Here is a 27,601-nt window from a genome sequence, read left to right on the forward strand (position 1 = left end):
GCAAGTGGGCGGGGGGGAACTCTTTTCTTCTCTATTCCTGAATCAGTAGGAACGAAACAAAAGCACTGCCGCAGAGAATCCACTCCAGGCTGGCACACAGCAGGGGCAGGCAGCCTTGCTGGCAAAGGAAGGCAAGTGCAATAGGCAGCAAAGCTCTTCTGGCACTCTCCCCCCCTCCCCCCTCCCCCTTCTCCCACAAAGCAGAGAGGCAGAATGGTGGCTGCTGCCTCCTTTAATACATTTGAAAATCCCTCCTTGAACTTCCCCTACCCTTGCCCCTTCTTTGACCCTTCCCCTGGCTAATGCGGGTTCAGTCAGCAGTGGCAAGACAAGCTTTGAGCAAAAAGAGTCAATCTGGAACCAGGGGGGAATCTCCAGCAAATTAGTCCATGCTGTTGTTCAGCAATCTGAAGCTTGAAAGAGTGGGGAATTCAAAATGAAGTTAAAGCACAAAATGAAGGGAGCACTGAGATCGCCACAAAATGAAGGTCTGAATCTACAAAACTTTTGGCTCTGAAATTTGGGTGATTTGTTTTGGACCTGAATCTGGCCAGGCTAGCAAAGGGGTGATTTGTTTTTTATACAAATCACCTGAAACAGGTAGATTCGGATACAAATCATTTTGTACCCAAATTGATTCACACATCCCTACATACAACCCAGTGAATTTCTGATGTTCCTTGTCAGTGGCAAAGCCTACCAACTGGAGGCTTTGAAGGTTAGCCAAATATTTTGCAGAATGAACCTTATATACACAGAATGGATGTAAGGCAGAATTTTACACATGCAGCTTTAAATCTGCAAGTCTTTTAGAAGTGGCAGATGTAGGGAATGGATATTCTCTACAGTCAACCATTTCCTTACTCATAGATACTGTCTTTCCAGAACAAGATTGATTCAAGATAAATTGGCAATGACATTATGTTTCCTAAGTGTTTCTTATTTGTTATGTTTTTAAAATGACTTTTTATTATACATTATACTAGTAAGAATTTTTATCAGTTCTAAGATGTTTGTTTCTTTGACTAGGAAAAAGCCAACTGACAACAGAAAAAAGCTATTCCTATATTACGTTTCATTCTTCACATCACCATTTGTGGTATTCTCTTGGACTGTCATCTTCTACATTGCCTTCCTGCTGCTGTTTGCCTATGTTTTGCTCATGGATTTCCAGAAGGAGCCCACCACGTTGGAACTAATTCTCTATGTGCTGGTCTTCATCCTGCTTTGTGATGAAGTGAGACAAGTAGGGAGTGCTTGGAAGTTTTTTTAAAAAAGTTTTATTTCCAGGAAGATTATTCATCTGCAGTAAGAGGTGGAGGCTCTGGGGATTTAAATCTGATGTTTTCTCCCTGCATCACTATTTCCATGTGTGTCCCACTACAATATTTGGCATTCTGTGCCAAAAACTGTGGCCACATTCACACATAACGCAGAACTGGAATTTAAGAGGGCAGAGGTTGTTGTACAGTTACATCTGAATGAAGGGAACTCCGGTTCTGTGAGGTGACTGACTCAAGGTTTTGTTTCTGTAACTCCAATCTGAACTCTCAGGTTGCAGTGAGTTTCGTCTCCCCAACCCAAAGTTCAACACATCCTGTGTTGCATACGATTTTGGAACCACAGGTTGTGTTCCCCCCAGCCACGATTGACTGTGTTGACTGTCCTTCATGCAAAAAGGAAGCCCAGACAGCCAGTTCCCCCTCCTCTCTACTGTCTCACTGACTGCAGAGAAAGTGTTCTTCATTACATCTGAATTCGGACAGGAGAATAGGGTGGGGCGATGGGGCATAGAACTGTGGGTCTATTGGATTCATGGTTCCACATTATGTGTGTAAAGATTAGTTAGTATCTTCAGTGAGGCCTGCCATTGCTGCTGGTGGTGGGGCAATTGCCCTAATTGAACCAGCCCCATTGGGACTTACTCCCAGATTGCAGTCTTTGCCCTCCTCTGGGAAAGGTCCTGTAGATGCCCATGGCTATCTACAGTTCCTATATCAGTTTTGTATCAATTCCTTAGTTAAGATTCAGTCCTAGTTAGCATTAGCCATTAATATGCCAGTAGAACCTTTAACCATGGTCAAAGCATCAAACTTTAGTTTGCTCCATGCTCCAGTATATATCACTGTTTCATTTCCAAACTTCATTTACTGAGTATGGGGAAGATTCTTGCACAGTTTGAAAAAAGTATTAAAATTTGACTCTTATCAGTATATTGGTTTTGATGTATGTTTACTGCAACCATTTATAAATCTGTTATGAATTTGTGCATGGGTGCAGGTTCTATGAGTGGTTCAGCATTCACCCAGATCACTGTTGGATCTGTGATGGGCAGATCCACAACCTATCATGGGAAAGATAGGTTGTTTTTGCATGGCAGATCTGGTTATACTGGTTCCTGGGAAAGACGTTGATCAACTGGGAAAATTAACTCACATAAATTGGGTTAATTGTGTGGATTAATCCTCACAAGAAGGCATAATGTATTGGCATTAAACAAGCAAGCAAATAAGATATTCCAAAGTTTAATGGTAGCCATAAGCTAGGGTAGGTTTTGTTGCCAAATGTAAGGAATAATGTTGAACTATGGGTCTGCAGTGTTCTCAAAAAAGGTACATCTAATATTGTTGAATCTGGAATGGTCTGATATTGATAATAATGACATGCGCATTATTATTATTATTATTATTATTATTATTAATTAATTAATTAATTAAAATGGATGATTGGTAGCTCTTATTGCAAATACAGCATCTGAAGACCATAGCAGTGAGTATCCAGTAAAAACTGTGGGGGTGGGGAGGGAACTAGATATGCAGAAAATCAGTATTTGCTTTAGTAGCCTGTAGGAGCACTCATTTCCATACTGGCATCTTAAAATACCATCCTTTATTTGCATTATTTAATTTGATTGCCCTACAGCCTTGTAGCTAGAAGATCTTAGCTGCAAACACAAACTTAGCATGTTTTATAGATTCAAAAAAATCCATCTTAAATAATTAAGATCATTTCTCTGAAAAGGTGAACAAATATGATAAAGCCTGCAAGTCTGTGTGCACATTTTACCTCGTAGTAAGCTCCACTTAATGCAGCGGGGTTTACTTCTAATTAAACATGCATGGGAACAGGCAGCACTTCCTTGATTATTTTGTTAAAATCTTGATTCTTGATTATTTCTGAATGAACTTACTCTCACACCTGGAGTGAAGATGTGAGATGCCAAATGTGGATTGAAATAGGGCCACAGCTTTATTCATTACAAAGGCTGACCTGCAACTTAACTACCAGCCTCTTTACATTCCTCAGTGTGGTTATCCTCTCCTGTGAACTGGAAGTGGGAAGAGAATGTCTTCTGCTGCCTGCCTTGGTGGAGTAATCCATTCTGGATAAAGGAGATTGTGCTCTTCCTTGTCCACACATCTTGTGGACATCTTGTGTGTTAGGCAAGTTTTAATCAGCCCTGCTCCCACTGGAGAGCCTGAGCTGAAGGTCAATCAGTCCAGCATTGCTCAAGCATGCTTGTGGTTGCAGCTCCCCTTGAGCCAGGAAGTGTGAATGAATGGGTGGTTAGATAAGCCATCCTTCATCCTTTGGCTGCCTCAAAGGTGCTCAGCAGTTTGGGAGCAATGGATAGAAGAATCTAGAGCAGATTCTTCTATCCATTGCTCCCATACAGCTGTGACCTAATTAGAAGCCTAGGGTTGAAAACCAGACAAACTAAATCTGAACATGAAGAACCCTACCTGACATTTTAAAGTATGCAAAACCAAACTTCCCCAAGGCTACTGTAGGAATTAAAGCCCAAAATGTCTACTCTATTCCTTGATGGTCAACTGGCTAATCCTACATTGCCTGTAATTCTGCTAGAGTAAGGAGTAGTTCCAATAAATAGGTGTAGCCATTCCAGATCCTCATTGTTTGGGTCAGCCCTGTGCCTGCAAAAAAATCCCAACCAAATGCTGCTGCCTTGTGCAGCATTACCTTAAGGAGTGAAAGCAAATTCTAACCCCTCCACATGCATACTCCAGCAAATATGGGAGTGGCATTTTAATTAAGATAGTGAAGTATCCATTACAAGTAAGGGCAAATGAGTATTGTTGACCCTATGGGATATGGAACATTGAATTATTCTTTTGTGTGGTTTCTTCCCCCCCACCCCTTCATTAGTGGTACATGAATGGTAGTAAATATTTTAAAGACTTGTGGAATGTTATGGACAGCCTTGGAATTTTCTACTTCATAGCAGGAATTGTGTTCAGGTGAGTTTTACCCAAACTGTTGTCACTATGTTGTTTGTTGTTTTGAGCCTCAGAGCCAGCAGACCATTGTGGTGTGATAATAATGATGTTGTATGGTCATGTTGTACTAGGTGTTTTTACCTAACACTGAAAGCTTAATCTGGCAGAACAGGTGACTATTGGCAAGGGAGAAACATTCTGACATTAGGCCTTTTAATGTCTTGGAGATCAGACCTAGCAGAGAAAAGACCTAGCAGTGTATTTCCCCCTATATTTCTCTTCCAAGGAGTAAACCATCTTTTGCACTGATGGTAAGATAAGCCCAAAGAGAAGCAACCCAAATAATCATTATTCTGCAAACATGCAATCAACAACACTCGTCTTGTAACTGATAATCCAGAACAGTCCTTTTTGTGCGGAAGGGAGATTTGTGGTTTACACTTAATTTAAGTTTAATATTGTCAGGTTAGTTTGTTTATAAATAGTTCTAGTAGTTCATTTGACAATGGAAATTTTAGTGAATATATATATGTTTCTTTGCCTAGGCTCTACTCTTCAAATGAGACAGCCTGGTATTCTGGCAGAGTCATTTTTTGCTTGGATTACATCATTTTCACACTAAGGCTGATACATATTTTCACAGTAAGCAGGAATCTAGGACCCAAGATAATTATGCTTCAGAGGATGGTAAGACAGAAATTTGAATAATGTGAGCATGGTTCAGACTGGAATCCCCAGAATTCTCTCTGGCCGAATCCACACGTAATGCGGAAACGCAGTTGAATGGGCCAACAGTTCCGCAGATGTTACGTTTGAATGTGGGGAAATACATTTCGGCATGGTGACAAAACTGAGGGTTCATATTTGGAATGCCAGTCTGAACCTTCAGGTTCAGTTTCATCAATTTCATCAATTAGATTAGAGTTTCATCAATTAGATTAAATCCTCAAGTTAGAGTTATTACAGAAAATGTAATTAAGAAAACAAAAGTACTATACTGTAACTAGAATGAATCTGCTGGGAGGCATTTTGCCAGTTGTATCATGGAAGCCCTGAGATGCAAGAATTAATAATTTAAGAAGAATGTAGGAAATAGTTGGGGAGAAATAAGAAAATTTTTCAACAGAATTGTTCCGTGATCTATATGGACATAATTAGGTCTGTTCACTTTTAATGCTGACTTAAGACTTACTGTTAGGCACAGCTTCAATAACTTTTTTTTTTACTGGATCCTAATTTTGCAGCAAGTTCTACCCATTCACAGTATGCTCCCTTGGGGTGGTATGCAAAGAATTAATTTGTCATTTCTCTAATGTTGACTTTAAAAGTTGAGGTCTGAGGCTGGGTGATACTGAGAAAATCATAATTATTTTTCTTAACCAAAAAATGTTTTATAATTACTTAGCAGAACCCAGAAAACCTAGTTCAAGTTGGTTTAAATTTCAAAATCTTCTTTCTTACAGATGATAGATGTCTTCTTCTTCCTGTTCCTCTTTGCAGTATGGATGGTAGCTTTTGGAGTGGCCAGACAAGGAATCTTACGAAAGAATGAACATCGCTGGGAATGGATATTCCGATCAGTCATCTATGAACCTTACCTTGCAATGTTTGGCCAATATCCTGACGACATTGATGGTATCCATCTTGAGCTGCAATCTCAAAAAGCTATGGGTTGGAGTAGGTGCACATTCCTAAAGGAAGCTCAAAGCTTCCATCATCTGTTCAAGTGAAAAAATAAGCTGTACTAGTACATGTGTACTAGTGCACATAGATCTTTTAGTGTCAGGCTGAGTACACTGACACTAAAGGAGATGATAGTACACTAAAAGAGATGATGAAGGGCCACACACACACACACACTCCATAATAAAGCCTCTATAAGTTTATATACCCAACCTATCTTCCTTTATTACATCTTCCTGGTGATTTGGTCCAACCCTACCTCCACTCCCCTCCTTGGTGCCCTCAAAATGACTGCTTTTAAGGTTCCAGTTCCAGATCTTCTGGTGGAAGTGCAACTCAGGAAATGAACAGAGATTTTAGATAGCTGTGGCTGTTGTCTGATAGTTCTCTCATAAGCTATCTTGCCTTATCTAGCCAGGAAGGATAAAGGCAGTACTCATAACTATCCAGCATATGACTATAACATATGACATAACATATGACAGCATATGACATAACTATCCAGCATTATGTCTTACCTTTTGCACTATGGTTCTCTGTGGTTGGGTGCTCCTTCCATAAACAGGAAGAGTTTTACACTTTTGGAAGGACCCCTTCTGCTCTTGAAAAGACCCCACCCAAGAAAGAGTGCAGCCCTCTTTCCATTCATGGAAGTAGCTCCCACCCATGGAGCAAAGCAGTGCAGGTTAGGATATAAGCTGTTGTGTTCACCACACCTGGTGTCTGATGTGATACCCAGCATTAGAGAGCTGCAACATCCAGGGCTGCTGCAGACTCCCAAGGCAGCCCCAACACTGTTAGGAATAGGGATGTGCACGAACTGGTTTGAAGGCCATGCAAGAGACCTTCGAACAAGTTTGTGCTGCTGCCAGTTCACAGTTCAATGCCAGTGGGGGGGGGCGTTCTTACCCCTCTCACCACTTCCCCCCTACCTGCTTTCCTTTTTAAAAAAAGTTCTTGAGGGGGCAGTGTACCTCCCTGCCACCCCTGCCCCCATTTTTCTCCGTGCCTGCGCTCTGGACTTGTGGCCACTACAGGCCGAAAACAGGGGCAGGGGTGGCAGGGACCCCAAGAACTGCCACCCCAAGAACTTTTTTTAAAAAGGAGCGCCGGCAGGGGGAAAACGGCAGGAGGCGTAAGTGCACTCCCCCGCCAGCATCGAACAGTGGAGCCATGGTTCCGTGCACACCACTAGTTAGAAACAAGTGGTAGTGCAAATAGTGTTCCCATGGTTATCTCAATTGTCACAAAGGGGCAACAGTGGAAGCGCTGCTTGTGCCACCACCCATTCTTAACAGTGTTAAGGGCTGCCTTAGAAGTGTGCAGCAGCCCCAGGGTTCAGCATTATGGCAGTTCCAGTTTAGTCCTAAATTATGCAACCAGACTTACTATGCAAGCAGCAACTTATTCATAGTAGAACAATGTACAAATTTCACAAAACTTTCTGTGTACAGAATGGAGTGCCAAACTGACAATTGCTGTTGCTAATTTGGCTAATATCTAGAAATTTGTGATGTTGTCCACCAATATCCTCCTAATTTTTTGTACTTTTTTGGGATTTGCTTGGTTGGATTAACTAAGCAGAGAACATGACACCAGACGCTACAGGTTTCTAACAATGACAAAGAGACCACAATGGTTGTCCCTCTATCCTGGCTATGTTTTTATTCATGGTTATGTAAAAATGACTGTTTTACTTTATGACTCTCAACTGTTTAGATAAGAATGAATGCCAGCATGGCTCTGCAAAACCCAGCTGATGCCATGAAAGGTTCACAGTTTCACATGAAAGGTTCACAGGATCACATGAAAGGCTCACAGTTGCTGATAATGCTGAACAATATGCTATCAACCCCTCAGTGTAAAGAATCTAGGCATCTTTCTGAATTTTTGGGAATCTTTTCCATTTCTTCCTTTCATAATAGCTACCACATACAGTTTTCAGCACTGTACCTTCAATGGGAATGAATCAAAACCTCTGTGTGTAGAAGTGGATTCCAACAACCACCCCCGGTTCCCAGAATGGATCACTATTCCATTAGTGTGTATCTACATGTTGTCCACCAACATCCTCCTGGTGAACTTGTTAATAGCCATGTTTGGGTATGTATTATATTGAAGGGTTTCTCTGATGCTGTCCCTCCAGGGGGCGTGGCTACTGACTTTTAGGTTTTATTAACCTGAGTTCCTTAACCACCCATAGATTGTTTGGGGAAAGAATGAACAATCTATTTTTCATTCATGATTTGTGGTTAAGCTAATTAGAAGAGGCATTCCAACCAAAATATTATGTAAAGTTGATCTTTCTGTTGTTTATCAGCATTAACACCCAAAGTGTAAAAAAACCAAAAACACCCCAGTACATTCTGATACCAATTACCTGCATTCTGATCGATGATGTAGCATCAAAATCACAGTCTTTGAGTGTTACATCAGTGCTATTGGCAAAGTCATTTATCCCCCAGCACAACATTATTTCACATAGAAATGGGGATGTCTTCTAAAGCTCGTATAGCATTTTAGCAGTGTTAAGCAGCTCAGGTATTATTGCCTTTTCTTCTGTCCTATGTGAAGTAGTTTGTTTTAAAAATCTGTTTAAAGATTCACATTTCTCTGGAAAAGCAAGAACTCTCTCCCATTGGTTGAGGTGATTCTGACGTCAGTCCTGCTCAACCCCCCCCCCCCCCCGTTCTTTCCTGCACTGTGCAGATATTGATTTTATAACTCAAAAATTGCCCTCCTCGCAAAAAATTATTCTCCTACATGGCCTGCTAGTATAGGGTGAGGTTTCTCCTCTTTTTTTTTTTTAAGAGAGCAACTGTGCAGAGAAGTGAGAGGGTGAACAATGGCTGTTCAGTGTCCCCTGCTCTGGTAACATCTGGACAGGGCTTCTCTCAGGCCTGGTGAACTCTGTCCTACCCCCAGCCCCAGCAAGGAGAAATGTCTTGAAATTACAGGTCAGCCATTAAATTTGAAAGGTTTAACTCCTGTCTCTGAAGCCTGTTTCCTGTTACATAGGCTTCTACTCCTTGGCTGTGACTGCTTCTATCTGCCAATGGCCACCACCTTCTTTCTGCTTTGTTTTACCTCAGAACTGCTAGGCCTCAGTGCTTGTGTTCAGCTTTTACCACTGCCCAACCTGGTACCTTGAAAAGGGGGAGGGAGTAAGGCCAGAAGGCCCAGCACTTTTAACAGTTGCATGACAGGCAACAGGTTCAACTTTACCAGATGTATGAGGATGGAAACAATACCTGTTGATATACTTGTTAAGGGAACTGCCCTGGGGTGATTGGTAAGCCCCTCAAAAATTGCGTTTGGGCTTTGTGTGGGGAAATTAGCTCAGGGTGGAGCAGTTCCATGTCAGAATAAATTTAATGCAAAGTGTTGGTTGCAGGAAAATGACTGGCTGAGAGAGAGGTGTTCAAAATCAGAGAAGGTTTTATTTAAGGGTAAGGGTTAAATCATTCCCGAGGCTTTGAGGGTGGGACAGAGGGCTGACGCAAGTTATGCTGCTGCTTTAATAACTTCTCTGTTTATTTGCTAGACTCTATGCAGATACATATTTTGGTGAACCTGGAGCTGGAGGGAGCGTGTTCACTGTCTCTGGGATGATTCCAGTGGTGGTGGGGAATAGAGGAAGATGTGGCATTGGCAAGCTAGCAGGCTGTTAAAGGGGAAGGGAGATTCTAAACTTAATAGCTGTTACCCTTTCCAGCTTCCCTGCCAGCTCTTTGAACAATGGGAGCAGTACCAAACCCCCACAGAACCTCAGCTTGCTTCTCTGTAATGCTAGGTCAGTTCAAAATAAAACACAAATCATCCATGATTTTATTGTGGGTCTGACCTAGTATATATTACAGAGACCTGGATGGTGTGGGGGCTAGTGTTCTGGTTTGGGCCCAGCTTCTCCCAGCAGGATACTCTGTTGTAGAGCAGGTGAAAGGACATGGACGGGGAGGAGGAGTGGCTGTGGAACATAAGACTAATATTTCCCTTACCAGGGTTCCTGTCAGGGAATTGGCCTATATTGAATGTGCCTATATTGAAGGTTCAAACTCGGACCAAACAGAGTATTGCATTGGCAATGCCGGTCTGAGTTTGAACCGATCGATCCAGATTTGATTCGAGCTGATTTGAGCTAGTTTGAAGGTTCTAGATCTAGAGGCCATTTTAGATTATGTCCTCCATTTTGTGTGACTTGTGTTGCTTGATTTCATTGGCTGAGCTATTGCTTACCTGATTGGCCAGATTAGTCTGGCTCTCTGGTAGGCACTGCACTATGCCAGTCCTTGAGAACTGGCACCTTATTGGCCAGGGGGGAGGTCAAAGGTGGGGGCTCCCAAAGTGGGGAGTTTCAAATCCTATTTAAAGCCAAGCCTATGGCCTAGCAAAATTACTCTGGTGGCAGTGTTCCTTGGCTTCTTTCTGGCCTGCTGCAGCTGCTGGTGTGGTGAGAGTTTGCTTGGCAGATTGTTGTGTTTTTGTTCCCAATCCTCCTTTCTGCCTGTTTTTCTGCCCCCCCTTCTCTTCCCTGATTTAAATCTTTTCTCCCTGGTGTGACTGTGTGTGTGTTTGTTCTGCTGCTTCCCCCTCCCCCCAAGTGAGTCTCTCTCTCTCTCTCTCTCTCTCTCTCTCTCTCTCTCTCTCTCTCTCTCTCTCTCTCTCCCCACCTCTCTCCCCCCCCACCACCTCTCCTCTGGGTCAGGGGTTCCCTCTTTTCTCTGGAGCAGGTGCTTTTCTTTGTTAATCCTTTTCTTGTTGAGCTTAGCACACTGACTGCTCCAGAATCCAGCACCTCTGCCCTCCCCTTTCCTTCCCGCTACGCCCTTCCCCTTCCCCTTCCCCATTCCTACAGCCTTTCCCCCCACCAGCCTATTTATTTATTTAATCAGTGTTTTTACTTTGATTTATTTTTGGGGGAGGTGAAATACCTGGAAAGCTTTTTATTCTGCTCTCCCCCCACCCCGGCTGTGCCTGCACTCCCACACTGTGCCAGCCTGCCACTGGTCTGGAATTCCTTCTTTTTTTCTCCTGACCAGTGTGTTGGGCAGAAGATCTCCAGGACAATGAGGGAGTAAGTGATTACTTTTTGTTGTCCCCTTTCGCCCTTTAGTGTTCCTTTCAAGTTTGGGTGTGGGGAGGTATTTAGGGCCTTCTTTCGTGTTTGGGTGTGGGGAGGTGTATTTTCTGTTTTTTCTTTAGAGGCTGTTTCTTGTTTTCAGAGGTTCTTTCTTGTTTTCACAGGTTTCCCCTTAGTTGCCCCCCATTGTGTACTTTATTGTATTGGTTTTTTTTAAATTGTATTTTGTTGTTGTGGGTGGAGTGGGTGGGCAGGCTTGTTTTTAAAATGGTTTTCTTTAAATAGGGATTTTTAAGGTCCCCCCATAGGGTTTATTTTCAAAAAGTTCCCCCCAAATAGGCTTTAAAAAAAAGTCCTCCACTCAAAAATGGGGGTTTTTATTTTAGGGGGAAAAACACCCTCCATTATTATATTTTAAACATTTTTCCAAATTTTTTTAAAAGCCCTTAGGGTTTTCAGTAATGTCTGAGTGCTGTGTGGTGAGCAGGGTGGCATGCTGCCAGTCAATCAATGGACACAGTCATCGGGCAAGAAGCGCCCTGGTCACGGGGACCCACGTCTCCTCACCCACCTCATAAGGGAGATGATGGCCACTGACGACCAGCCTTTTCAGTTGGTCAAGAACTCCTGCTTCTGCCGGATACTCCAGCTGCTAGAGCCCAACTACACCATCCCCTCAAGGACCACGTTCAGCTGGAATGTGGTCCCTTCCCTTTACAGGCTGCACAGGGAGCTTGTGTCAGCCATGCTGTGTGCAGCACCCGCTGGCACCAGCATGCATTTCACCACTGATCTGTGGAACAGTGTGAGTGGGATGCACGCTGCTTTCCTGGCCCTGGGTGCCCACTGGTGGGGTCCAGAGAGATAGGGGACCTCCGGTGCTGCTTCTGGATCCAGCGTGTCCCACACAGCATTTTGGCACCAATGGGTCATCTTGCACATGGAGAACTTGGATGTCAAGCACACCAAGGAGGAGATGGCAGCCATACTCGGCCACCAAATTGAGGAGTGAATAGGTGGGTTGCCACACCTCAGAAGGGGTTCATTGTGACAGACAATGGCTCTAATTTGTGATGCCCCCACTCGAGCACATTGGAGAGGAGTGGGAGGCAGGTGACTTACTAGAGAGTGAGGAGGTGTCTGAGGAGGACCAGGCCGGTAATATTAATGGGGTGGTAATTGAGACAGCCAGGCAAGGGTGAGTGATTGGTGCAGGAGTGGCCAGCAGGGCCGGGTGATCTTTGGAAAGAAGGGTCAAGAACTGAGCCAGAGTTTGAAAGGCCACTTTTTCCCCTGAGTAGGAGATCCTCAGATAGGGTGATGTACTGCACATGCTCAAGACAGAACTGGAATCATGTGACTTGATTGAAGGCATGGTCACCACCCAGTCCCAGTTCCAGTTCTGTCTCGCTTGGGATAGGACCTATTTGGAGAGAGCTCTGGTCAGTTAGGTTTTTTCTCTGCTTACCTTTGGCTTTCTCTTACTCTCGCTCCCCTCTTGCTTCCTGCCTCTCTTCCTCTACTTGTGTGCAAGGGTGGGAAGGGAGCAGGTTTCCATTTGGCCACAAAATTGAATTATTTTAAAATTTATCTTCTTAATTTCCAATCTTAATCAGACTCCAAATTGTTCCTTTTAGTTTTCATTATTATGGAGGCGTCTCATGCCGAGGAGCTAATGCAGGGTTCCCTTTCTGAGAGTGCTCTCCTATTGCAGGCTTTAGATCAGAGCCATTTACAAACTCAGCCGGCTGCTTCAGCAGTGTGTTCTGCTGCAGCTCTTTCCCCGCCAACATTGCTCCCGGGGCTCGCGGCTCCGCCGCCATTTGCTGACCCCTCCCAACAGCCCCGCTCCTCAAAACCCGCCGAGCAACGGCCGGGTAAGGCGGCAAAGAAAGAAAAGCACTTAAATGACCAGCCCTCTGTTCCTAAAAAGAAGAAAAAATGAAAGGATTCAAAGAGAGAAGCTGGTCTTTTAGTTGAGGGGCGTAAGCGGCTGAGTGAGCGGCTCCTTATACAATCGGTTTGCCGCCGCTCGAAACTGAAAGCAGGAAAGAATGGCGCTAAATCTAAGGAGAAGGAGAGGGAGCGCGCCAATATTGTTGAAACGACTGCCGCTGGAGTCCGGAGCCCGGTGGGCACTTTACCGGCTCCCATACCCATACACTCTAATGATCTGGTGGTAGAGGGGGAACCCCCGCCCCCGCTCCAGAACGCAGCCGCAGGCACTTCTCACCTCCCTGCTCAACCACAAACTGTAAGCAGTGATCCTTTTTCTCCTCAAGCCACCCAGTGGCTAAGAGCTTTTTTTGCCAGAGAATTTAATTTAGAGCCACCTGCGGCTCCGTATGTTCAGCTAGTGCAGCCTACAGACCCTTTCCACAGTGTGTCCTCAGCTCCTACGGGCTTACCAAATACAGCCCTTTCTGACTCAAACCAGCCTGTTCTGCATCAGGCTCCCTTACCTGGTGCCCCTAATCCTGCTCTCCCATTACAAAGAGAGGCTGTCCCCTCTATACCAGGAGAGCATAGGGGGCGTAGGAGGGCCAGAGTACTGGCTGGCAATCGCCTCTCTTCATCTTCCCCAGACTCTAGCCCTAGGCGCAGAGCTATCCCCACGTGGGAGAGGGGTCAATTTCTACCAAGACCTCCTGCTCTCAGATGCAGAAGCAAGCGCAAGAGGAATTCTTCATCTTCCTCCTCTACCTTGCCTCAGAGGCGTATTCCCCCTCCATCCAAACCTACCCTCCCTAATCCTATGCTACACCCCCACAACCCCCTAACCCTCAACCCCCCCCCCACTTACCGACCTTACCTGCCCCGCTACCTATTCATCACTCCTCCTCCGAGGAGCGGTCCTCGCATTCACATCCACTGGCTCCAGTTGATGACTCTGATTCTGGAAAAGAGGAGGGAGAGTTGTCTGAGGAAGAAATCAACCCTCCTATTTCTAATTCCACCAGGTTATTCTCATCTTCAGATTTTGAGATCCTATTAGCTAAAGCTAAACGCACAATCAAGGATGTCTCCCCCACGGAGGATCCTTCCAATACCACTACCACCTCCTTTGACCAACAGGTTTTTCCACCCACAGAACCGAATAACCCTGTTGTTCCCTTTCAAGAAGGTTATGTGCGCTGAGTGGCAACATCCTACCTCATCCAAGCTGATTGGCAGCCTACCAAAGAAACACTATCTCCTACCTTCAGATGTGGCTTCTCTCATCGCAATTCCTAAGGTGGATCCACCTGTCGCCCAACTGGTGTCGGGGGCGCTAGTCCAATCCGAACACCAAGAGCAACTCAGATCCCAGGAAGACCGACGCTGTGACGCCCTGCTAAAGAAAGCTCATGAGGCCTCTGCGTCGGCTATCAAAATGGCTACTACCAACTCCATCTTCGCACGTGCTACGGTCCTCTGGGCTAAGGAGCTGGTGCAATTGGTCCCCCCGGAAAATACCAAACTACGCCAGGGATTAACAAGATGGCCAAGGCCGCGGCTCTGACAGCGGACTCCAGCCTGGATATTATACAACAATCTTCCAGAGCCTTGGTCTCCGGTGTCGTGGTTCGCAGGATCCTCTGGCTCAAATCCTGGCATGTTGATACCAAATCAAAGATGGCCCTGACGGCATCCCCCTTTTCGGGCTCCTCCCTATTTGGCGAGTCACTGGACCCCATTCTGGTGGATACCAAAGACAAAAAGAAAGTCATGCCAGCCACTAAGAAAGATTTCCGGTCTTCCTTTCGCGGCGCCCATAGTTCCTTTCGTTCCTTCCACCAGCCCTACAACCAACCCTTTCAACATGACCAAAACAGAGACTCACGCTCCTCCTTCTCCAGAGGTTTCGGACACTCACACTGGAGACCCCGTTCCAGAGGCCATCCCCGTGGAACAAGCTCTCGCCCATTCACCTACTACCGTCAGCGTAAGCAATGACGGCATCCCCGTGGGGGGAAGGCTGTCGCATTTTCTGCTAACCTGGATGTCGACAGCCACAGACAAGTGGGTCCTAGACACCATCTCTATGGGATACTCCATTGACCTGCTATCCCTCCCACCGTCTCACTTCATCCCCACTCCAAAATCCTCCAACCATCTCAAACATCATCGGATGAGACTGGCTATACATCATCTGCTTCAGATCAACGCCATAGAGCCCGTGCCCCCCCCCCCGGAAAGGTTTCAGGGAGTTTATTCCATCCTATTCCTGGTACCAAAAAAAGATGGCTCCTGGAGAGCGGTGCTAGACCTCAAGGCCTTCAATCACTTCGTAAAGAAGAAGAAGTTCCGTATGGAGTCTCTCCGCACTATAAAGGAAGCGGTGAGAAAAGGGGACCTCCTGGCCTCAGTAGATCTCTCGGAGGTATATCTACATGTCCCGATCAGACCCTCCGATCGGAAATTCCTGCGCTTTCTATACAACGGGAAACACTATCAGTACCGGGCCCTCCCCTTTGGACTGGCCTCGGCCCCGAGAGTCTTCACCAAGTTGATGATCTACCCGATCTCCTTCCTCCGCCTCCAGGGCATGGGCCTGCATCCATACCTGGACGACATCCTTCTCAGATCGCCTTCCAAGGAACAAGCATCCAGGGATGTTCAGAACACCCTTCAGACTCTGCGCGACCACGGGTTCATAATCAACCTGCAAAAGAGCCACCTCGTCCCTTCACAACAGCTGGTCCATCTAGGAGCATTCTTCAACACTGCTCAGAACACAATCTCCCTCCCCCAGGAACGCAGGGCTCGCATTGTCAAGCAACTACGCCCCCTCCTGGGCAAACAAAAGGAGGATGTCATGATCTTGGCCCAAGCCCTGGGCTCCATGATAGCCTGCCTGGATTGCACCCCCTGGGCAAGATGGCACTCGCGCCCTCTTCAATGGCTCCTTCTGCCATGGCAGGATCACATCATGGGAAACCAAAAACAACTAATTCCTCTTACTCAGGCCGTCAAGGATTCGCTCCTATGGTGGCTATCACCGGCCCTCCTTCGGGGAACTCAATTGACAGAACCCAGCAGGGTTCTGGTCACGACCGACGCCAGTCAAAGTGGATGGGGAGCACATTGCCAGGGCCAGGTCGTACAGGGCTCCTGGTCAACCTCAGAAAGGTCTCTCCCCATAAACTGGTTGGAGCTTCGAGTGGCCCACTTAGCTCTTTGTCACTTCCAACACCTTCTCCACGGTCACCATGTACTATTACGGACGGACAACATCACCGTAAAGGCCCACATAAACCGACAAGGGGGGACCAGGTCCCCCTCCCTAATGACGGAGGCGGACCTTCTACTAGCCAGGGCGGAACTCAATCTCCAATCTCTCATCGCCAAGCACCTCAAGGGCGATCACAACGAAGTCGCGGATTGGCTCAGCAGGGAAGCATTGGATCCGGGAGAGTGGTCCCTACACCCGGAGGTCTTTCAACAGGTCTCCACACACCTGGGGACTCCAGCAGTCGATCTTTTCACAGCTCCGGGCAACAACCGACTTCCACGCTTCTTCACAAGGTACCACTCTCCCCTCGCGGAGGGGATAGACGCCTTACACTCTCCTTGGCCAGCAGTACTTCTGTACGCATTCCCGCCAGTACCAATTATCATGAAAGTACTCCAGAAGCTCAGGTTAGAACGAAGGGAGCTGATTCTGATAGCCCCTTACTGGCCTCGCCGCCCGTGGTTTCCAGACCTCCTGAAGCTGGCAGCGGCCCCCCCTTGGCCCGGATCTTCTACATCAATCGCCCGGATCTTCTACATCAAGGCCCGGTCATACATCCGGACCCATTCTGGCTACGGCTGACCGCCTGGAGGTTGAACGCACGAGACTCGCCAACCTAGGGTACTCCCAGGAGGTCCAGGACACCATCTTAGCTTCCAGACGCCCTTCCACAATACGCATTTATCAATACACCTGGTCGGCGTTCCTTCACTGGTCTCTCTCCCATGCCAAGGACCCTCTGGAGGCAGGGATCTCAGAGGTCCTAGAATTCTTACAGTCGGGACTTCGCATGAAGCTTCGCCCAAGTACCCTCAGAAGACAAGCTTCCGCACTGGCATCTATTCTCCAGCTTTCTCAGGGCATTACGGGCCCTGCACACCTGCATCCCCACTTGTCCAGATTCTTGAAAGGGGCTTCCAACTTGGCACCGCCCCCCATCCAACGTTTCCCCTCTTGGAGCTTAAATCGGGTCCTCAATGCCCTCACCAAGGAACCATTCGAGCCAATCGCCTCAATTCCCTTAAGAACTCTCTCATTCAAAGTTGCCTTCCTGGTAGCCATGACCTCAGCCCACAGGGTCTCTGAACTGGCCGCCCTGTCCGCTCGCAAAGAATTCTGTTCCTTCAGCGCTGACTCAGTCACCCTCCAACTGGACCCCACCTTTCTTCCCAAAGTCAACTCTTCCTTTCATAGAGAACAGGTGTTGGTCCTCCCCTCTTTTTGCCCAAATCCGGTCCATCCAAAAGAAAGACTCTGGCACAAGCTGGACGTACGCAGGGCGTTACGCATGTACATACAGCGCACGCGACCCATTCGCCGGGCAGACTCCCTTTTCATTTCGTTCTGTTCCAGCAATCTCGGCGCCCGGGTTTCAAAATCCACACTAGCCAGCTGGATCAAATCCTGTGTTCACATGGTGTACACAGCCCTCCATCTCAACCCCCCTGGTGGGGTGACCGCACACTCCACTAGAAGCGTTGCCGCTTCCTCTGCCTTTTGCGCTCACATTTCCCTTTCTGAGATATGCAGAGCTGCTACTTGGTCCTCCTCCACTCCATTCATCAAGCATTATAAAATTCCGGATTTCTCCCAGGACCAGGCGGCATTTGGTCGCACCGTCCTCCAGCAAGTATTTTAGACACATCCTCCCATCCCGGATCCTAGTAGCTGCTTGAGCATGTCCCTATCTGAGGATCTCCTACTCAGGGGGAAAAGAGACATTGGTCTTACCGTGAAGGTTCTTTTTCCCTGAAGTAGGAGATCTTCAGCCCCGCCCGGATGTGTGTCTAGGTTGGGCGTAGTCTTACTGAGTTGTTCACTATCAATCTCCATGGGAGGGGTGCCTTTCTGGGAATATTGACGAGCCTGCTCCCAGGGCTCCATAGAATCTTTCTTTCCTCTTCTAGCCTTATCCGGGCACGCTGTTTGTGTCCTTGCTGTTGCTGTTCTTTCTTGTTCTTTACATGTTTTTCTACAGTTGATCCTGTTAGAATGAGCTCTCTCCACTGAATCCATCACGCCTTGCTCATCAGTCCTGGAACTGGGACTGGGTGGTGACCACGCCTTCAATCAAGTCACATGATTCCAGTTCTGTCTCGAGCATGTGCAGTACATCACCCTATCTTAGGATCTCCTACTTCAGGGAAAAAGAACCTTCACGGTAAGACCAATGTCTCTATCTCCTCGAGAATGTAGACAGGAAAAATGTCAGCAGCAGGTGAGGGAATTATGAAGGAGTAATCAGCTGGTGAGAAGACAGAAGCCGGACTGAATCTATGGCAGCTGGCAGGGGTGGAGTGTTGATTAAGTGCACATGGCTGCTGTTTTTCTTCTTGTGCCTCTCCATCCTGGGGCTCTGGATCAGCCAGTGTGGGCTGCGTTTCTTCCTCTCCTCCACCTTCCTCACCAGAGCTCAAGCTGATATCTATTTCCTTGGACTGTTCTTTCAGCTTCTTGGCCACAAATCGGGCAGCCTGTGCCTTGAACAAACTGCTGGAAACAACACGTTGAATTGGCTTCCAGCTTTTGTCGGAGAGATTGTGATGTTGGAATTTGGGCTTCTCACTTCTCTATTCTTGGAGAGACAGTTAAACCTGACTATTTAGCAGTATAACTGAAACTTGAGCTACTGGCTGTTGTGTCATATTTCTGGCCAGCATCTTCTGTCGAGTGAGGCCGTGACAGCTTGTTTCCAGCCCCTTTAATTCTTGGAGTGCTGGGAGAAGATGATAGAATCCCTCCAAACCCAGGTTGACCAGTTAACCAATGCGGTTGCAGCTCTTCAAACGCAGTTAGTGCCTGAATGCCTGGCTGTAAATCTTAAGTGCCCTATGCAAGTTCCAGATAAGCTTGATGGATCTCTGGCTAAGTTTTATGCTTTCTTAGCACAGTGTGAACTCTTCATGCAATTAAGAGCAGAGGACTTTCCCGATGATAGATTTAAAGTGGGGTTTGTGATAAGCCTCCTGATTGGGACTCCAGCCAAATGGGCTACTCCCTTTTTGCTTCAAGGGGCACCTCTTGTAAATTATGCAGCTTTTGTGGCTGAGCTGTGGGTCGCTTATGAAGATCCTTCAAAGGCAGAGACTGCCAACAGGCAAATTCGACGTCTGCATCAAGGAAAAGACTCTGTTGCTGTGTTTGCCAGTTCCTTCTGTATGCTGAGCCTGGACTGGAATGAGGCAGCTCTTATGGATCAATTTCAGGAGGGCTTGTCAGATGAAGTCCTGGATGAGCTTGGAAGGGTAGACCAACCTCCCACTCTCAAAGCCTTAATATAACTAGGCATGAGGATTGATGGCTGGCTGGAAAGTTGGCATCTTTCCTGCCAAATGTTGGCAGAAAGACTGGGGGCTATGCTGCTTCATAGAGCAACACTTTCAGTGAACCTGGCTGCTTCAGATAGGACAAGGGAGGAACCCATGCAGCTGGGAGGAGCTCATCCTCAAGTCACTGTGGAAGAGAGGAATCATCGCAGGCAAGCACAACATGTCTATATTGTGGTCAACGAGGACACTGTGCAAACAATTGCCCTATAAAGCAGTCCCACCCTGCTGTTTTGGGAAACAACTCTGCCCAACCTTAGTTGGGATCCTAAGTCTGGGTTGTAGGAGTCAAGTAGTAGCCAGCCTTCTAATTTATTTTCACAGTTTTTATTTTAAGTTGTTTGGGCGGGTGAGTCGCTGGAAGCAGCTCATTCTGCCATCCCCCTTGCCTCCGGCTGTGCTGCCCTGTGTTGTGTGCTAGCCTCTGCTGCCACTGGTCTCTTTTTTGTCCTTCCTTCCTTTGACCAGTGTTTGGGGCAGAACTGAAGAAGAAGAGGGGTGAGTTCTGACTTCTTGTTCTCCCCTTCCCCCAGTTGGTTTTAAATGGGGCCTCCTTAATTTTGCATTTGGGTGTGGGGAGGGATATTGTGTGTTTTTTCTTGAAGGTTGTCTCTTTTTTTGCAGGTTGTTTCTTTTGTTTCTGCAGGTTATTCCACACACACCCATCATTTAGGTTATTGATTGTTTAGTTTTCATTGTATTATTTATTGCATTGTTGTGGGTGGAGTTGGGTGGGTAAGTTTTTGTGTTAAAAGGGGTTTTAGTTAAATAGGGTTAAATAAAATTTAAAATGTAATTTTTTAAAATAAAAATAAAAATTTAAAAACATTTAGAAGATTTTATTTAGGTTCTCCCAATTTTTTTAAAAAATGGGGCTGGTAGGTTTTCCTTTAAAAATCCCCCCCCCCCCAAAAAAAATATTTCCACCACCCCCCATTTTTCTTATTTTTCCTATTTTTTAATTCCCTATTTTCCCCTTCCTTCGCTACTTTTCAAAAAAAACCTCGCACTCCATCTGATTTTTTTAAGAGGTTCCTGCCACCCCAGGCTCTCTCTTTCTCTTTTTTTTTAAAGTTCCCACCACCACCCCTTCCAATTTTTTACAAAAGGTTTCCCTCCCCCCAATTGGTTTTTTTCCCTCCAAAAATTTTTTCCCTGTCCAGGGCATCCAGGGAACAGGGCGCCCACATCCCTAGTGCTGTTGCTGCCATGGCCACACTTGTCAAGAAGTCTCACAAAATGGCAGCCCATTTCCACCCCAGCGAGAAGTCTAGGCAACTGCTAAGTGAGAGGCAGCATGACCTCGGGCTTCCACGCCATCTCATCCCAACAGATGTAGAGACGCAGTGGAACTCCACCTTCCTCCTGTTTCAGCACCTGCTGGATCAGGAGAGAGCCCTTGGCGACCTGGTGAGGAATGAGTCCTTGGGCATGTGCAACCTCTCTAATGATGAGTGGAAGCTAATGTCCAAGATGGTGTCGACACTCAAGCCCTTCCTGTTTGCCACGAAGAGCTTGTGTGTCAACACAACTCATCTGAGCCAGGCCCTACACACAGCTCTCAGCCTTGAGACGCTGATGGGCAACCTCCAGACTTTGCTGACCATGCCAGAGGGGCGTGCTCTGGCTGGAAGGCTGAAGACTGGGGTGGCCAACCGCCTTGTTGGGTGACAGGGAGGAGTATGTCCTTGCTTGTCTCTGTGACGCGGCCATCAAGGGCAATGTCGTGTGTGCCAATTTCTTGCCCAGGTGGAGGGACTTTCTGGTCCAGAGAGTTAGCGAGGAGGAGGTCACTAAGAACTGGAGAGACCAGGAGGGTAGTCCAGGTGCACCTCCCTCTGAGCAACCTGCACTCAGCAGCAGCGGCAGTGTCGGCAGCCCAGTGGCGTCCGCTACCCCTTCCCCTTCTTCTTCCCAGTCCAGCAGCGTGGCATCTCAGGCAGCAGTGCCAGCGCAGCAGGCACTTCCTCCTGCAAAATCGGCCCAGTGGGTGTGCCTTGGCACCTTGCCCGGTTTGCGGGAGGCTTGGCCTACCAGGCCCACCAGTGCTGAGCAATGCATTGCCCAGTACTTGGAGGAGCCTGTGGAGATGGATCATGTGCAATACTGGGCAAGCTGCCACCAAGTCTGGCCGGACCTGGCAGTGGTTGCTGTGCACCTCCTCTCCTGCCCACCAACGAGCGTCCAGAGCAACCGGGAGTTTTCATGTGCTGGTGACATGGTAACACCCACTCGGTCCTGGTTGGATCCTGGTGTGGTCGAGCAGTTGGTCTTCCTCAAGGTCAACCTCCCTTTGCTGGGCTACTCTGAACTGGAGGTTGAGCTGGGCGAGTAATTGGCCCATGGTTGAGCCATGGTGTTGGTCACCTGCCTGGCAAAAGCCTCTGCTCATCCTGCCCCTCCTCCATTCCACCTTCTGCTGACGTGAGTGACAGTCATGCCAACCAAGTTGCTGCATGCTCACCACTAGTGCTGTGACTTGGCAACTGATACACCCCACCCACTGGCATAACCCAATGCTCAACACAAGCCTCTGGTTTCACCTGACCACAGCATTCGGGGGGCTGTGGGCACACACACATAAACAATTCCCAGGCACCGGCGGTGGTCTACATGTGTTGTAAATATGTAAATAGCAAAATAACTTGGTTTTTTATAATATAATTTATAGAAGTTTGATTTTCAAAAGTATGAATTTTTTTTAAAGCTTGCTTTTTTAAAAGATAATCTCAAAACAGCTTGATTTGATTGTTGAAAAGATGAATTTATAAACATGCTGGTTGATGATTGTTCAAATGATGATGAATCTTTGAAAAGCTTGATTCTCTATTTATATAAACATCTCGATTTTCAAATGGGTTCTGCTGCTAGCGGGGAGGGCAGGGCACTGGGACTGTGCCCAAAACTATGTCTGTAAATATATCTGTGTGTGTATTATGTGTACTTGTCTAGTTAGAAGGTTTTATGTGCATGTGTGTGTGCGTGCATGGAGGCTTTTTCTGTTGTGTGTGTATGCTGTCAGTAGGTTTTGTCTTACCTTTTGTGTTTTCAGTCTGGTCAGTATAGAAAGTTGTAAATATTACTGTATAGCTGCTGTATAGCTGCATTTGTATATATTATATGCTATTGTGTACTATCTTTATCTATTTATCTAACATATTTGTATACCAATGCCGCCCCTCCCCTCCCTCCTCTCTTCCCTCTCCAGTTTGGTTCTGCTGCCACGCATGCACACACACCACCAGAGACACATGCACTGGCCATGATGAGTACATGGTCTCCTGCCACACCGTGTTGTGTGTGACCTCCATTGACCTGCCTCTGAGCTGGACTTTCCTCTCCCTTTAATTTTGTCTGAGCCACGCTCTCCCTCCCCCTGCCCCCTCTCTTTCCCCTCTTCTAGCTAGCAGCACACACACACATGCACCAGGCGCCTCCGGCGGGGGGGGGGGGGCAGGTGGCTTCTTTAAGTGTAAACCAAGCCGGTGCTCCATGCCGCCCAGCAGCCCCCGCAGCAGGGAATCGCCTCCACCACTCACCTGGCTGAGGGCGGGGGCTCAACTCTGTGGGAGCCAGGTGAGTGGCAGAGGCAATTCCCCGCTGCAGGGGCTGCTGGGTGTCACAGAGCACCGGCTATGTTTACATTTAAAGAAGCCGCCTGCCGTCCCTCCCCCCGGAAGTGCATTCATGACCCGCACCTGGCACACACCAAACGCAAACACACACGTACGCCGCTGCACTGATGCCACCATACGTGCCTTGGGCCCTGTGTGGCCTAGAGCAAAGATGTGGTGGACCAGACACAGTCTAAGGTGTTTCTTTCCAAAAGGCATGCATTGCACACACAAAGAGAACCAGGTGCATGTTACTTTAAGTTATCTCCAGCAGCAGTGTTGGTATGTTGTTTTTTCCGCGCCCCTAAATTCTTTGCAGTTTGTGTGCCAGGTTGGTTTTTCTGCCTTGTGCTATCTAGTTAGGTCTTGTTGGTTTGTGGCTGTTGTGTAGCTTAGTCTGTGCTGTTGTGGTGGTTGGTTTGGTCCCCTTGGCTTTGCAGTTCTTTCTGTGGTTGTTTTTTGGTTCCCAGTTGGCTGTCGTCTTAGTTGTGTTACTGTGTGTGTGGGGGGAGTGGCATTCTAGTGGCACAAAAGTTGAGTGGGTGGTAGGTACCCATGGGTGCCTACCACCCACCAAACCCCATGGCAATCGGACACACCTCTGAATATTGGTGAATTTCTGAAGTTTTTTTATTTCCCATAGGGAATTATCAGGATTTGTGGCAGCCCCACCCCACCCCTTTGGGAGTGCCAGGGCACCCCAAAGTGGGTTTGGGGGCATGGCAGGGCTGGCCTCAGCTGCCCCCAGACACCCCCAAATTGATATGAATTATTGTTATTTATGATTTTTTAAAGAATTAAATTTGGGCTGCATAGGAAACCAAGGCTAGAGACCTTTCACCCACTGACCTAGTTAATTTAAGGTCATAGTAGTAGTGTGGTCTTATGAATGAAGAAGGCTCAGCAATTGTTTCCTATGGAGACTAAAATTATTTTTTAAAAAAATTATAATTAAATAACAACAAATCCTATAGACTTGGGGGTGGCTTGGGGGAGTTGAGGCTGGCCCTGCCATGCCCCCAAACTCACTTTGGGGTACCCTGGCACCCTCCAAAGGGGTGGGGCTGCCACCAATCATTATTCTCTAAGGGAAATTAAAAATATATTCAAAAATCCAATAATCAGAGAAGTGTCCGATTGCCTTGGGGTTTGGTGGGCGGTAGACACCCATGGGTGCCTACCACCCACCCCACATTTGTGCCCCTAGGTGCTCTACATAGGATACAATGGGCCAGTTTGAATCCCCATTATAGCCTATGGCGAACCTTAAAAAACCTGTTCGAACAAACTTGGTTTGAATTTGAACCAAACCAAAGAGGGTTTCGAGCAAAACCAAAGCCAAACACCCCCACCCCAGTTCAAAGCCAGTTCAAATTTGAACCAAACAGGCCAAGACGGTTTTGTACACATCCCTAATAAAGACCCAACACACTCTTGCCCTCATACCAGCTTGCTGGCTTGAGGTGGGGCGGTTAGCCTTCTCATGAGTGGGCCAGTCCACCAGAGAAAACAGAAACACCAATGTGTTTCAGCTCTCCATTTGACTGTACTCTCATGAGGTAAATCTTCCAACTTTAGGGAGGCCTGTTGTTGTGGGGCTCCCAGCACCACTGGCTAACAATAAAATGCATACTCCCCACCTTTCTCTTCCTCCCAACCCTTCTGGACTTAAAAGTGATCTGAGCTGCATTGAGTGTTCAAGCAGTTCTGGGTTGAGTGGGCAGCCAAGTCCTTCTCATGTGATTTGAGATGAATCCTACATCCCAGGCTAATCAGTACTGACTTAGCCCAACGCTGCAGCAAATTATTTTTATTTTTACATTTTATATCCTGCTCTTCCTCCAAGGAGCCCAGAGTGGTGTACTACATGCTTAGGTTTCTCCTCACAACAACCCTGCGAAGTAGGTTAGGCTGAGAGAGAAGTGACTGGCTCAGAGTCACCCAGCTAGTTTCATGGCTGAATGGAGATTTGAACTCAGATCTCTGTGGGACACTCTAGGATGTGTCACCCAAGGATCTGAATGTTCCCTGGCCAGCCAGGTGGCTGTGAACAGCAAAACTGAGCATGGAGAAGTGTTGCAGGGAGACCACACTTTTTCCTGGAAGTCACTGGGAGGGATGTTGCTGAGGGGCCCTTTCTGGGGCTTTGGTGGTCAATTGGGTCAGGTGGTAAAAGTCCTCCAGCCCATATGTGTGTCTCTATGACCAGGCACTCTCATGAGAGAGGAGTCCACTCTGGAGCATGATCTGTCTTCATCACATAAGAGGAATCTCTTATGTGATTTAATCCTGCTCTAGATGGATCGTACTTCTCATGTGATTTGGCCAAGACCAAGCCAATTATTGTCTCTGGGTGGTTTACAACAGAATAAAAACAAAGTAAAACATTAGTTAAGACAAAAATGAAAAACTTAACACATTACAACAATTTAAAAATTTTAAAATAATATTTTAATACAGCATTACTTACACCCAGGGGAAGGGGCTGCCCCCCCCCTTTCCCTCCCAACTTGTACAAAATATAGAGCAATACTACCAATAACCAAAGGGAAGATTCTAAGTAATTTCACCTTCTTCCTAGCAGTCTCACCCTATCCATCCACACAAAAGCAGTCACGCACAGGATAGGGCTGAGGGTCTAGAGAGAGTTAAAAATAGAAGTCCCTGGAGAAATGGGGAGGGGGCATGCCATATCGGCTGGTGTGGGTGTGGCACAAATGTTCATTGCCAGGTGTGTTTTTTTAGAAAACCCGTTCTGCGAACATATGAGGAAAAGTAGAGGGATCACTTGTGCAGTCTATCTTTAACCAGTACAAGAGGGGCCCCAATCCTCTCTTTCCAGGGGAAGGAAGAGGGGAGCCACAAGATCCTCCCTCCCCAACTGTGGAAGGCAGTGGTATGAGCAGTCTGAGGAAAGGGTTAAAATGTCTTTGAACTGCCGAAGGTAGACAAGGCACAATCACAATGAGCACGCCCCCTCTAACATCGCAGCCAATGGTTTCCGCTTCACTAGCTTGTTGATACTTTGCCAACAGTCTGGCAATGCAAGAGGCTTGCTGGGATACAGCCTGTGTGGACCAAGAAGAGGGACTGGTTCATTTCCCCAGAAACCAGAGGTTGCCAAACAGCAGTTAATCCGTTTTGATCAACTTTGATTATCAGCTTCACAGATTAACCGCAGCTTCATCTACTTGAGGTTTCATGCTATGTCTGAATGGGGTAATAGAGCATGACCATGACCCATCTCTGCCTAAGCCCCTGTTAGCCCTTCAGTCTTTTTGGAAATATAGTTGGCTAAATTCCTTGATGTTAAATGTATTCGGTAAACTTCATTTCCTCTGGTTGTGCTATATATTTTTGTTTCAAATAGATTATTTTTTTACCTCTATATTTTGTTGAACATGTCAGTAAAAGAATTTAAAAACTATGTAAGGGAAATTTGATTACTAATATCCTTATAATCTGTCCATTAGTTACACTGTTGGATCAGTACAAGAGAACAATGACCAAGTATGGAAGTTCCAGCGCTATTTCTTGGTTCAAGAATACTGCAATCGCTTAACTATACCATTTCCATTTGTCATATTTGCCTACATCTATATGGTGATGAGGAAACTTTTAAAATGCTGTTGTAAAAATGAATATAATCAACCCTCCATCTGCTGTAAGTTACATATGATTTCATACTTTAACTAGGTAGTGGGAGGGACAGTGAGTTGGTATTCCTTGGTGAGAGCCATAGGAAGGGGTTGGTGCTTCTCAGACAATTGTGGGCTGAATTGGCCCTCGTATTCATGAGGGAGCAGCATGAGCATACTGTTTCCTTACTTTTGACTTATCTTGCTACCCCCAAACACTGGGAATAACAGCTTATGTTGTAATTTTAAGCCCACGTATTAACAGGTTATACTAAAAGGTTTGGGCTAGCTCAGCCTACATTTCTTGTGGGGTGCTTGAATCCTGTGCAATAAATCAAAAAATCAAAAACTATTTGTTAAATTTGTAAACGGTACAGAGATTAGTACATGAGGAGATATAAAAACCTACTAAATATTTATTTATTTATTTATTTATTTATTTATTTAAATACTCAGCCCTGCTGGGTTAAAATAAAATAAAAAGTTTTTCCATTGCTTTGTTGTTGTGCATGCGCTCGCTCTCGCTCTCTCTCTCTCTCTCTCTCTCTCTCTCTCTCTCTCTCGATTGTGTTATGTGTTTTTATTTAATGTTTTAAATGTGTTGTGAACTGCACAGATAACAGTTTGTTATGGGGCAACTAACAGAGTTTTTTATTATTATTAGGAGGGCTTTACTTTCTACCCCATTCAGCAGCTGGGTACAGACCACCTACTCAGCTGCCACTTAGCAGATTATCACTGCTGGCACCTCTTATCTTGTTTTTCATTCACACACAAGCAAGAACATGAGAATGCTCAGAGCTCCCA

General features: G+C 46.5%; 1 protein-coding gene across 9 annotated transcripts in view; it reads left to right on the forward strand.

Moving 5' to 3' along the window:
* The window catches only part of LOC128340074 (transient receptor potential cation channel subfamily M member 8-like), a 149,754-nt gene that overhangs the window by 106,250 nt on the left and 15,903 nt on the right, over positions 1 to 27,601 (forward strand). For 6 of the 9 annotated variants that reach the window (XM_053284778.1, XM_053284780.1, XM_053284779.1 and 3 more), the window contains 6 exons: positions 1,030 to 1,246; positions 4,168 to 4,259; positions 4,784 to 4,925; positions 5,702 to 5,873; positions 7,847 to 8,024; positions 26,630 to 26,820. In XM_053284778.1, the coding sequence (XP_053140753.1) occupies positions 1,030 to 1,246; positions 4,168 to 4,259; positions 4,784 to 4,925; positions 5,702 to 5,873; positions 7,847 to 8,024; positions 26,630 to 26,820 (992 nt within the window). Of the gene's footprint in view, positions 1 to 1,029; positions 1,247 to 4,167; positions 4,260 to 4,783; positions 4,926 to 5,701; positions 5,874 to 7,846; positions 8,025 to 18,666; positions 18,789 to 26,629; positions 26,821 to 27,601 lie in introns of those variants that run through there. The other 3 variants (XM_053284776.1, XM_053284782.1, XM_053284783.1) reach the window with 3 other exon arrangements.

The sequence above is a fragment of the Hemicordylus capensis genome, chromosome 1 (genome assembly GCF_027244095.1).
Source record: "Hemicordylus capensis ecotype Gifberg chromosome 1, rHemCap1.1.pri, whole genome shotgun sequence".
Classification (NCBI taxonomy): Eukaryota; Metazoa; Chordata; class Lepidosauria; order Squamata; family Cordylidae; genus Hemicordylus; species Hemicordylus capensis.